Source organism: Notamacropus eugenii, chromosome 1 (genome assembly GCF_028372415.1).
Source record: "Notamacropus eugenii isolate mMacEug1 chromosome 1, mMacEug1.pri_v2, whole genome shotgun sequence".
Taxonomy (NCBI): domain Eukaryota; kingdom Metazoa; phylum Chordata; class Mammalia; order Diprotodontia; family Macropodidae; genus Notamacropus; species Notamacropus eugenii.
This window is the reverse complement of record NC_092872.1, coordinates 399073751-399087006: the sequence shown is the minus strand read 5'-3', so window position 1 is coordinate 399087006 and position 13256 is coordinate 399073751. Positions and strand designations below refer to the sequence as shown.

At 39.4% G+C, this 13256-nt stretch overlaps 1 protein-coding gene across 10 annotated transcripts in view; it reads right to left on the bottom strand.

Annotated features, from left to right (window-relative positions):
* LOC140518610 (teneurin-2) overlaps positions 1-13256 on the bottom strand; it is a 678931-nt gene that overhangs the window by 231479 nt on the left and 434196 nt on the right. For all 10 annotated transcript variants that reach the window (XM_072630913.1, XM_072630906.1, XM_072630907.1 and 7 more), the window contains one exon: positions 11326-11564. In XM_072630913.1, coding sequence (XP_072487014.1) covers positions 11326-11564 — 239 coding nt within the window. The remainder of the gene's footprint in view (positions 1-11325; positions 11565-13256) is intronic.

Genomic DNA, 13256 nt, shown 5'->3' with positions numbered 1-13256 from the left:
CTACTTACCTTTCCCTGTGGAATATAACCCAAGTCTAATCTAAGTTTCATTAACATGACTCTAAAAAGCTCATGGTGTAACAGAAGTAAGCAAACTGATAGAATTGCATCATGATGGCTATGGTAGAGGCAGGGTAATGGGACCTTCTTTTCTCAGTCTCCCTAGGGAAGCTGCAGAGTCTGTTTGCACAAATCTTCCCACAAATGACCTACCTCCACTGAAAAAGCATCCCAGGGGAAGGACTTTCACTTAAAGCTATGGAAGAAGCCATGATGAAAGAAATGCAAAGACTGGAAACGAAGTTTGTTTGCTTATCAAATACATTTCTTTGGCTTTTAGGAAGTAGTTCTGAAAGATACCTACAGTAGAGGGGGTGGGGAGAGAGGTCTTTCTGTTTTATCTTAGCCAAGTTCTTGTCTTACTAATACACAACTTGTTGTTGTTATATTTACAAAGATGTTATAACCATTTTTGTCTAATTCTCCCTCCCCCCCCCCAAAAAGGTAGAAATCTTGTTAATAACCTTAAACAAAATGTTGACAGTAATTCAATACTTGGCTGAAGACAAATATTGAAATATGAAATAGTGGTGTATTCCTAATGCAGAGGACTGTGTTACAAGACACGTCATTTAATAAACTTTATTCAAGGGCAAACAGGCTCAAGCAAAAGATTCTGTTTTTTTTTTTTTTTTTTTTTTTTTGTTATTGTTTTTAAGAGCCCAAGAGTGTTACACAGAGTTTGCAAAAGAAATTTCCATTGCAGAATGGAAGAAAGTCTAGTCCTGGTGGCCTCAAGAGAAAAAAAGGAGTATTTTTAAAAGTTCACTGGCAGGTCAAGTCTACATTACACAAGCTTACACAGTCAAACTAGACAATTGTGGAGATGAAAAACAAAAAAATACCCAAGCCCAAATGGTACGATCTGTGTGCACGGTCCTAGCAACATTTGCATTTATTTCTTAGCTCTTCCCCATTTACAGAGAAACAGCAACAGACTTTTAGCTCTACATCCTTATTTGCTTCTTCACCTTGAACTTCAACTAAATTCAGCTACACTTTTGTAATGGGAGTGCCAAATGACGGCAGTCTGCCAAACACAAACACTTACCAGTTTCACTCAGCTAGTTATCTCAATTTCAGGGAATCACAAATTCCTGCTAGAGGGCTTAAATGTGGTGCTTATATAGTCCCCCTAACTGCTCCTTTGCCTAAATGCTTTCTAACTCAGAAATGCAATTTGGGAACAGAGACAATTACAACCTCAGGGAACTAGAAACTCCCCTTTATATGGAAAAAGGGAGAAACTAGGAACTGCTGAGCTGGGGATTAGGAATCTTTTTACCTTTCTCCTAAATGGCCCACCCAACCCTAATGCCGATTGACCAGCTTCAAGCCTAGTTTGTTTTGAATTCCTGAGTAGAGTCTAGGCTCAGGGGATGGCGGTGGTCAGTAAAGTGGAAATCAATTATAAATATCTGTTTTTAACTTTGGTTTGATTCTTGAACAGGCTTTGCTCTTCTGATACACTAAGAATGAGCACACAGACCCTTTTAAGCAATAAGCCAAGCTAATACATAGATTAAAACGATAACCTGAAAAACAGCTAACGCAAAACAATAACTTGGGGATTCTACAGGCAACCTATGATTTATACCTAAGCAGATGCATTATACAAATTTAGCACAGAGTCTGGCACATAGGTGCTTAGTAAATGTCTCTTGATTGATCAACTGGTTGATACTGATTGATTGATATAAGCAGTGCATAATAAGGTATGATAGACAAGCACCAGGGTCTCTATAGCAGTAACTGCTGAACAGACAACTGCAATAGAAAAGCCCATGAGAAGGCTGTCAATTTTAATATTGGTGAACAACAGGTGGTGAACATTCCATATTGATAGAATTATACTCTTGGTTCCCTCAAATGTCAGGGGATTGCTACTTGTATTGGTTTTTATTCTAGTTCAGTGCAAATATGAACTGCTTCATTTTGCTGTAAGTAGCTTAAAATGTAAAGTAAGAATACCTTCTTCTAGCTCTGGGGTTTGTGATCTGAGGTCTGGGAACTTTAAAAAAATATTTTGTTAACTGTTTTTCAAGGTTTCCTTTGTAATTCTCTGTATTTTATTTTATTCATTCTCCTGAGATGTGGTCCATAAGGTTCACTACACTGTCAAAAGGGACCAGGACACAGAAAAGGTTAAGGACCTCTGGTATAATTAATCCTCTGCCTTTGCACCTTGGCGAAAAGAGTCTATTATTGATTTGACTATTGAGTTAGGAGGGATTTTCCTGGTAGTTCTCCACTTTAGTCTGACTCTGATGCTTCATTATGGTGGTGGTAGGAGATCTTGGGTTCCCAAAGACTGTGCTGGTGGAATACCAGATCAAGCAGGGACTGCTATTAAGTTGGAAGGATTTCATGTATGATCCTGGCATCAGTGGTGGCCTCTGTTCACCCAGAACCAACCTAGCTAAGTTTGGGTAAGTTAATCATCAGGTTGTCTGAGAGGTGATAAATCATTTGATCAGAGCAGACTTTGGAGGTAGAACTAATACACTCACTAACATTATTATGGACTTGTAAAAGGAGTAGTTGGTAGGAAGGTGCCAAGTTGGAAAGGTTTCCAATAAGGGCACAGTGATGGACTTACATGTCTGCATCCAAGAACCTAAAGTGATATTCCTAAAGCATAGGATCTATCTATGTCACTTCCCTCCTAACTAAACTCTAAAACCTTCTTATCACCACTAAGATTAAATACAAGCTCTTGTTTGAAATTGGAAGTCCCTTACAACCTGGCTCTGTTAAACCTTTCTTATCTTATTACTCCAATTCTTCCACTCTACCAGACTTGCCCATTTGCCATTCCTTAAACACAATATCTCGTCTCCCAACTCTGGGCCTTTGTTCAGGCCTTTCCTGGAATGTATATACTCCCTTTTCAATTTCACCCCTTAGAATACAAAGTTCAGCTCAAAAAAATCACTTCTTACATGAGCCCTTTCCTTATACCCCAAACTGCTAGCGTGTACCCACCACTCCCTCTCAGCTGATGCTTTATCCTTATATTGTATAGATTTATATGTACACATCATATGCCTCAATTAAACATAAGCTCCTTGAGGGCAGAGACTGTTTCCTTTTTTTTGTAATCTCTAGGGTATAAGATAGTGCCTGACACATAAGCAGATAAGCAGTGTGTAATAAAAAAGTTTGTTGAATGACTGAGTGAAAAAACTCATTATCTGGAAGGCTGGTACCCAAATGATGAATTTTTAAAATTGCTCTAATTCATAAAGACCTTGGTGGTAAAGAGGCTATAATCTACATTGGTAGAGGGATCCTCATATGGATAAAATCATGTTTCTTTGAAATCTTGAAGGAATAAGTATTTAGTTGTAAGCGGATGCAATAATGATGGCGAGGATGATAATGCTAGTAAGCATTCACACAGCACTTCAAGGTTTGCAAAACATTTTATAAATCATACCTCATTTCATCTTGACAACAACTTTGAGCAGTAGATAATATTACTATTCCCACTTTTCAGATGCGAAAATTTAAACAGACAGAGGCTATGCGACTTGCCCAGGGTCACATAGCTAGTGTGTAAAGCTAGATCTGAACTCAGATCTTCTTGACTCCATTTCCAACATTCTATCCATGGGGTTCCCTAGTTGTTTTTTATCTAAAAGGACCCTAAACCAACAAGATTCTTTCAATCTATTTTGGGAAGAGAAAACTTTCTGTTATCTGAAACTTCTTTAGAGGGACAAATCCTCAAATTGACTGTCACACACCCAACTAGAGCTTAATTAGTGCTTTACTCCTCTACTTATGACAAATTAGTGGGTCCTTTAAAACTGAATGTGAAAGATAAATGACAGTCTTTCTCTCTCTTTCCCTCTCTCCCCTCCCCTTTTCATCTTCTTTTCTTCTCCCTACCCCCTTCACACACACACAAGACTGTGGCAGCAGTGACAGGAATAGATTATCAGGTTAAGAATTCATTAGCATTCTGTTAGATAAAAAGTACTCTACTAAATACTGTCTACAACAGGAACAAAGGACATTAAAGTGCTCCCTAACTCATCTGTGGCCAGCACCTTTCTCCCTCCACCCCAATGTTAACAAACTTGAATAAATTTTAGAGGAGTGGGAGGGATGGTGGAATTTTATTTGCTAAACTATTCAAGGTCTAATAATCTACTCTTTAGATAACAGGATTCTTTTTCTTTGAGGTAACTACATTGTCAGGAATGTATACAGTAGGATGAAGTTTACCTTAAATCTCATCTGTCTATGTACTCAAACAGCGTTGGAGGCTAAATGAGAGTGAATATTTTTCCTAGGCTGCATACACATAAAAGATGCCAGGTAAGTGTACTGTGCTCATCATTTTCTGTCATTTTCTTTTTATTTTCCCTATTCCTGTTCTGTTCGGTGTGATGGGAGTACACAAAATAGCAGCCGGGCTCTTAGGATTCATCAGGATGAGTCTCAACATATCAATTTCCAAGTGTAGTAACTTTAAACACATTGTAGGCTTTTAGTTTCCATAGAAAATAATCTCCTATTATTTTCAAAGGAAACTGAAAGCCCCCCAAATTACCACACTTTTAACATACTGACATGTTGATGGCCTGACGTTCTTTGGAGATCAAAGTCAGATTGGCAGAAGACAGAGCAGTTTAGCAGCTTACTTAAAACATAGTATTTTATATTTGGCAGGAATAACTGTAGAGAAAAAAGACAAGGTGACTTTCTGATATGTGTAGGTAGAAGGTTTTCTTGTTTTTTATGTTTTCTTTTCTATATTGTGGTTGACTTTGGCAGAAGTCTGAAGTGCTAAGAACTAATTTCCAATGACAGAGATTCTCCTCTTCATCTTCTTCCTCTTGCCCCACCAAAGAAATGAAGGGTTTGGATAGAAAGTAAGTCCATTGTATTTATACTGTTGCTATCACAGATGTGTCATACTAGAAAAAATCTTGCCAATTACCCTGGAATCTCTAGGATGGTCCTGATTTTGAACAAGGAAACCACATTTCTGAAGCATCTTCCTTCTCTGCTGAGTGGGTCCAGCAATAACTTTCCAGATTTTCCTAAAGAACATGACATTCAAATGTTACATGAAAGTATGAAGGTAATGAGGTACTGTTGGAGTAGGGAGCCAGTGATAGCCTGCTGAAGCAGTATGGAGACAACCTGTTGGAAATTCTCAGAAAGGCAGCAAAGCAAAGGGTAATTAAGGGAGTGCATTAGGCCCTGAATCAAAAAAGATGGCCAAATGGAGGAGAACTTTGAATAGGAATTCAGAGAATATGAAGATTGAGGAGAACTGAGTACCCAAGCAGCCGTGCCAGGCAGATCTTCCTGGCAAAAATGCTGAAGTGTTGTTTTCCAGCAGCCTCGTGAAAAGCTAAATTGTTAAGATGAAGATTTCTATTTCTCAGAGTCACAATCAAATAAGAGGAAAGGCTGCTTTGATAGTTTGTGGACAAGCATAGGAAAGAAGATTTAATTCCTCATAAAATGGTTTTGATAGGACACAGAAACTGGAGAATTTCAGTCCCCTGCTTCACAAGCACTGGAGCTGAACCTTTAACTGGTATTTGTGGATTCAGTTTGGGGGATCAACACTTTTTCCCCTTAAAGAGACATAGTGAAGTCAGGGGGTTCAGAAGAGAGTGGCAATATAAGATTTGAGGAGGAAAAAATACATGGAAAGATTAAGAGAACTATGGGCATTTTATCTACAGAAAAAAGAGACAGAAGGGAGACATGATATTTGACTACTGATAAGTTAAAAGATGCCATGAGAAGAAAAGGGACCAATTATGCTCATCTGTTAATGAGGACTGAATGGAAAGTAATGAGTTTAAACTATGGAAGAGATCATTTAAATTGCATAAAATACCTGGCAAATCAGGATAACCTGAATCTCCGGAGAAAACAGCAGAATCACCATGCTAGAGAACCCAAGAAACAGATCTTGTGTTTGGAGCCAGAAAACCTGGCTTCCATCCCCAGCTCTGTCACTAACTAGTTATATTAATATAGGCAAGTCACAACCTCTGAGTCTATTATGAGTATAACCACACAGGATTGTTGGGAGGATCAAATGAAATAATTATGTGAAAGTGCTTTGAAATATATATATTTAAATTAACACTCTCCAGAAGTATAAGGTGCCATTACTTGGTTTCCTGGATAGACCACTGGACTTAGAGACAGAAAGATCGAAGTTAAAATCCTGCTTCAGACTTTTACTAGCTCTGTGACCTTGGGTAAGTTTCTTAACCTCTTCTAGCCTCAGTTTCCTCTTCTATAACATGAGGATAATAGGAGCATCTACCTCAAAGGGTAGCTGTGAAGATCAAATGAGATAGCATGTATATAACACTTTGCAAACCTTAAAGGGCCATATGAAGGTTAGATATTATTATGTACGCTTATTAAAGGAATATATTTTGCTATAATGGAGGGTACTATTAGCATTTCTTATACAGCACAGCTGAATCTGTGACACTGACCTTGTGAAACCAATTCTGTCAAACAATGTGATAAATACGAGAGATGAGGTAGCTCTTGTTTACTCAGATTCAGCCCTGATGTTAGTCAATCAATCAAACAACAATTGGTTATGTAGTCCTTATCATGTGCCTGCCACTGGGCTAAGCCCTGGGAATACAAAGAAAAGGTAAAACCAGAGCCTGCCCTCAAGAAGATTTTATCTTACTAAGGGAGATAATTTATATGTAAATAGATAATCTATATGTGAATATGTCACAAGACATATAGTGAGTTGAAGAAAGACACCTTACAGGAGAATGTACAATTTCCAAAGAAATATGAAGGTGAGGGTTGGCCAAGGGTGAGACTCTCTTGAGAATCAGAGCCAAAATTTCCTAAGTTACTCCTAGAGGGTGGCAACCGTTTAGTGCATGAACAGAATAATTTACTATGAGTTCCCCTAGTGAAGGGAAGGAGTTCATGTGACTTCCCAACATGCTTAACGTACTTCCAGGGAGTAGTTTATGTATGCACTGGGAGAATTATGCTCAGGGAGGTCCTGACCTAAGAGTCACAAAACATCCTTCCACCTCAGCAATACTGGCAGGGATTCTGGGGGGCTAGTTTCCCTTGATATGGTAAGGGCTGTGGCCTTCTAGTTTGCGGAATTGCTGGTAGAGCTCTGCTATTACACCCACCTACATGCCTGAATCTGTGAAAGAACTTGTCATGCAGCCGAACCCAACAGCATTGCTCATTTCAGGAAAGCCTCCTATTGACGAGTCTGAACATGCATGGAAAATAATTTGACTTATTTGCCACTGTAACTGGTAGACCTTTACCCAAAGCCTCTCTGAAAACAAAACAAAACATGACAACATGGGATTTGTAGTAGGATTTTAGAATCTATCTCTTAGAGGAAATGGGATGCATCTGGACAAGGATATGGGCTTGGGTCTTCAAAATGTTCTCCTTTACCATGGGGTCATAGGTTTTGCCTTTGTCCCATTCCTTGAAGCTGGCGTACTCTGTGTTGTTTTCCAGGCAGGCAGGAACTCACTGTTCCTCACCTGCTTTGCACTATGCCCATAATGTAGTGTTTATGGCCCTATAAGCACTGCATAATTAATAATATCGCTTTTCATTTTCAGACTGATTTTCATACTCTACTGAGTCCTCAATACACTTCAGTTTCCCCATGAAAATAATCTCAGTCTTTCCAATTTTATAGTTATGAAATGGAGACTTAGGAGGAAAACTATTATCACAAGGCTAAGGAGGGTATGAATGTTGGGACAGAGATACCGGTCACAAGTTCCTGATCTCTTATCCTGTGTTTGACTTCACCTCCAACTCAGGAAAGACACTATGTGACTACATGACTATGTCAGTGATTCTCAAACTTTTTTGGCTTCAGGAGGTGTTTGTCTCTTTAAAAATTATTGAGGACCTCCCCATCCCCCACCAAGAGCTTTTGTTTGTGTGGGTTATATCTATCACTATTTAACCATATTAGAAATTAAAATGTATTTTATTTACTATAATATAAATTTAAAATGTCATTATTAAGAAAATAGTTTTGACCTTATGGAACATCTGACTAGGTCTCAGGAACCTCCAAGGGGTCCCTGGGTCATACTTTGAGAATCACTGGGTTATGTGATCACCCATCATTAACTACCCTGAAAACTGGCCAATTACATGATTCATTTTGAGTTATAAATTGTTTCGCAATGCTCCAGGGTCAAAGCATAATCTTACCTAAAGCATATATAATCAGAAATGATGGATTATAAACTAATAAACCATCTTATGATGCTTAGCATCAGCTTCCAATGGCCTGCAGGCTGTGGATAAAAATGTTACACGATTTATCATTTACAAGCTATATGCTCAATTAAAACATTAAGAATTCTCACTTTACAATTTCCTATTTATATAATTCTCCCTTACAGAAAGCTATTATATTTTAACTGTCAAGCTCAATAAATCAGGAAGTATCCATCTATCTCTCTACAACAAGTTGAAGCTCACTGGGGACCCTCTTTGGCAGGAGTAGCCATTCCCTTTACTTCTATGGATGTGTTCTCCATGGTCCTGACCTAACCAGTAGAATATCAGCCTGAGAATTGAGCACATGGGACCTCTTTGCAGTTTCCAACAGAAAGTCAACCTGTAAAGTGATTCCAAAAGAAAATAGAGCTTGATTCTTTAGAGCCTCTTAGAGAATTCATCCTGAGTAGCCATAGGAAACTTGCTAAAAATACAATCAATTGCATTCCAGGGCTTGACAAGAAATGATAATACATACTCCCTCCACAGATGGTTATGTATTTGGAGGAGGTTTTATACAATAGGCTTTGTTTTCTGCCTGGAATGTCCAGCTACTTCCTCGACCCTTCTCTTGCCCACCCCCAGGACAGGATACCCAAAACAGCGGGAAAGCTGAGGTTAATGTTTAAGTCAAAGGTGGCAAGCTTGTCAGCTTTCAACTTCTTCCTGAGTTGGGACAGAATGTATAACCTTTCTTATTACTGCTACCCTCTTTCTCTGACCATTTCATTTAGGGAGTAAAGGGGTAATCTTACAGATGGCAAGAGATACTCAGGGTCTCCTTCTCTTGGAGCAAGAAGAACTTTCTTCTGGGTTACCTGTCCTTGATTAGTGTTTTCCTGGCTTTGTTGCTTTCACTAGGACCTGTTTTCACCTTCAGCAAGAAGCCTTTTATGGTCCTCTTTGGTGCTTTCTCTCTGAGATTATCTCCTTTTGTTCTGTAGATATCTTGTTTGTATCATTATGTGCATATTCTCTCTTCCATGACATATTTTGGGGGACTGTTTTTGTCTTTCTTTGTATGCCCAGAACTTAGCACAGTGCCTGGCACACAGTAGGTACTTCATCAATGTTTGTTGACTTGATTGTGCATATGGTCTAACCTTAGGGGCTAAATTTTCTATGCTTCTAGCAAAGAGATGCCTGCCTTCCACACACTCACTGGACCCAGGAAGGAACTTCTATATCTTGTGCCCCAGTCCATATGTGAGGAAGGCAGAGCAGCTGCTCCCTAGTCACACGTCAGTGGATTTGTTTCCTTATAGAAAAAGTGTACATAAACACAGCCTGGCAAGCTACTTGTGTTTGCATCAGGGGATCTTTCTTCACCATATTCTCTGCCCAGTTATGTACTAAGTACTTTAATTGGACAGGTCAGGCTCTCTCAGAAGCATCCATCTAAGGCACCAAGCTGACTTCCTGTGGATAGCAGAAATAATAGAACTCATACCGACAAGTTTCCTTTCATTTGCCAGGTAGATACAGTAGGTGTTGAGGGAGGGAGGAATGGGACAACGGTGATCCTTGATCTAAGACTAAGGTAAGTGTCCAGAATGTAAGCTGATGGTTAACAAGTGCCATCTTTCTTTCTCTTAGTTAGGTTAACAGAAGGCAACTGCATGTGCAGCTGATACAATTGAGAAAAGAGGGAAATTAGCAAAAGGGCTAGAAGTTTCTGTGACCTAGAATGATAATTTGATGACAATGGGAAGACTTTTCAATTTACAGAGGCAAATGTTTTGGGAAGAAGGAAGAACTTTAGCAACTGACCAGGGAAATCCTGAAAAGTTCATGCTTAAATCAAAACCTGGGGCAAATGCCACTACTGACTCTTCCTGGGTATCCACCATAGGTCCAGCATAACACATACAGAGCAGAACTTGTGTGACTCTTGCTCCAAATCTGGGGCTTCAGCAGGGATGATGATATGCATGCAGATTTCAACCTCTAGAGCAGAAAGTAAGAATGGTCTAGAGCAGAGTACTGAATGTGGAGTGAGATGACCTGGGTTCAGATCCAAGTTCTACTTGGAGCTACTTTAGGCAAATCACTTTACTCCATCTGGGCTTCAGTTTCTTCATCTATAAAATGGAGAAGTTGGACTCTTGCTTCTAAAAGCTATGAAGATTTTAAATCTATGCTCATAACATATTGCATTGTTACCTAACACGAAAACAGATCCTATTTTTTTTGGGGGGGTGTAGATGTGGGTGTCACTGGTATTGGAGAACAGCATAGTTATCCACCATGTTACTCTGAGTCCTATGCTATAGACTAGAGAAGGCATAAGAGTGCTACTGTGATTTGGCTTTGTTTGGAAAGGGTGGGGTGATGTGAGGATGTAGAGTTGGGAAAAAAGGAGGGGAATCAATCACTTGGATTAATTTCATTTCTTAGGAGACCACTTTGGATGCTATGGCCTCACTATCTTGTCATATTTTTTCCTTAGAGGCACTCAAAGTAAATTGGCCAAGTCTGGTCTGGCCTTTAATGAACCCCGATCATCCAAAAAAGGCTGTTCTTATTCTTGGGTTGTTGACTGCTATCTGATCACAGCTGCATTCATTTAACACAATAATCCCATCTCAGAATCCAATAAAAAAGAGGCTAGCAGGCAACTGTGAGAATAAGGGTTGGGTTTGTCAATAATAAGCATCCTAAGTTATAGCCAGGAAAATGTGAAGTCAGAATTTTTTAATCTTTGTTTTGCTAAAGGTCATTTGGGATCTTGAAGAGAAGCTCATCAGCTTTAATTAGTTTTAAGGGGAGAAAAATCCCTTTCATCCATCATTCACTACTCTGTCTTGCAGGAGCTGATAAATGACTGAACCAACTACAGGGGATCTATAAATTCACTCTCAACACAGCAGCCCCTTCTGCGCCCATCAGATACACCATGCTGAATCCTCTTTAAAAGGAAAGTGCCTTCTGACCAACAAGAAGGAGGCAGACTGAAGGTTCAACTTACCTATGAAATAAGCCAATAGAATAGCAAGAAGTACGGCTGCCGCGATAGCAGACAGAGCAGCACATTTCCAGCTGCAGTACTTGGATGGCTTCTTCAGCTTAAAAGCATTCCTGGAGAAAGTGTTCCTGGGCAGGAGTCTGGGGGGTGGAGTATAAACAGTTCCTGAGGTCAGAGGGTATCCAGGAGAAGAGCTGCTGAACAGAGGGGTAGTTCCAGAAGATGTCTTGAATAAGAAATGCCTGCCAGGGAAAAAAAAAGAAAAGCACATGTTGACCAAGTGCAGCCAGAAAGGGGGAATTATGGCTATATTTTCTTATTACTTTAAATTAGAAGAGGTTTGCTTTTTGTTTTGTGGAGGCAAAGACTTATGATTTAATCCTCACAGGGAAGTCCTGGTGTGGAAACTTTCTCCTCCAATGCAGATCAGTAACCAGTTTGTATTTTATGGTCTCAGAAAACTCACTCAGGCATTGAGGGTTTCAAAGACTTGCCTATGTTCCAAAGCTTATATGTCAGTTTTAGAGGAAGGTCCCCAAGGATAGTCACCTATCCAGTCTGCCTGGCTGCCTCTCTTCCGTGGCTATACAGCCACAGAAAATTACAATACTATCCTCTCAAGCAGGGTGGACCAGGGTTATTGTATGATGCTAACACTAATCAAAATTCTCCACCAAAGTTTTACTTAGATGTCTCATTTGACATGAAAGAGACTCTGGGTTCTAACAGACTGTTTCTAACTAACAAGTTCTGAAAAGTCCTATCAGGCTGGCAAAATTTGTTTTAGCTCATATGTATATCAGATCAAAAATTCATATTTCTTTAAATTTTTGTTCATTCATTTCAGTCACGTCTGACTCTTTATGACTCCATTTGGGGTCTTCTTGGTAGAGATACTGGAGTGGCTTGGATTTCCTTCTCCAGTTCATTTTACAGATGAGGAAACCGAGGCAAACAGGGTTAAATGACTTGCCCAGGGTCATAGTTAGGAAGATTTAATTGGTCAGATCTGAACTTAGGCCCAGCACTCACTCCAGGCCCAGCACCCAATCTATAGCACCGCCTAGCTGCCCCATTACTTCAAATACATTAAACATATTTTTTGGGGGAGGAGTTCCCTCCTTAGAGAATGTTGAGGAACACTGTAGATATAGTGAGGCTCAGAGGCAGGACTCAAATGACTTGAGAAGTTTCTTCCCAGGCCCATAATTCATCCATAAACCAAGAATTTCTAAGTCATATGGATTTTCCCTTCTGTTGCTAGTTTTTGTTCCGATGCCTGCCCAGGACAGTCAATCCGGCAATACATTCTACAAGGTGCAATTCCTACATGTTTATTAATTTGAATAAAACTTCATCTTTGATAGTAAACATCCTTCTATGCTGACAAGCTCAACCAACCTTCCCAGAGGAATCTAGCCATGAGGTCTAAAGCCCGACAAACATTTGGGATCATTCATCACACTGGTTTCCAACACAACCTGGAAATGGATGCGTATTGCCAGGGCCTGAAAAGCATTTTAAGTCTAAGCATTTTAAAGACTCCCAGATCAAGTGATATGCTAGCATGATTGACAGCCATGTCAGAAGTTGAGCTTATGGCTAATTAATTATTTAACAAGGCCATCATTAGAATAAATGGCTAAAATTGAAATCTTCATACACACACACATACACACACACACACACACACACACACACACACACATGAATGTTAGACCAAAGCTGAGTTGGATGAAGCCTAGAAGGCCATATTCAGTTAACAAGGTTACACTTTTTTTTCCTGCTTGATCGTGATTGAAATGATAATCTTGAAAAAATGTATTTTCTGGGTATGCTTAATCCATGCTATATTGTGGGCTCAGATTGCAAAATTTTGTTGAATTTGACAAGTGACAAACATAGACAAGGACAATTCTGAAAAGGTCTTTCTA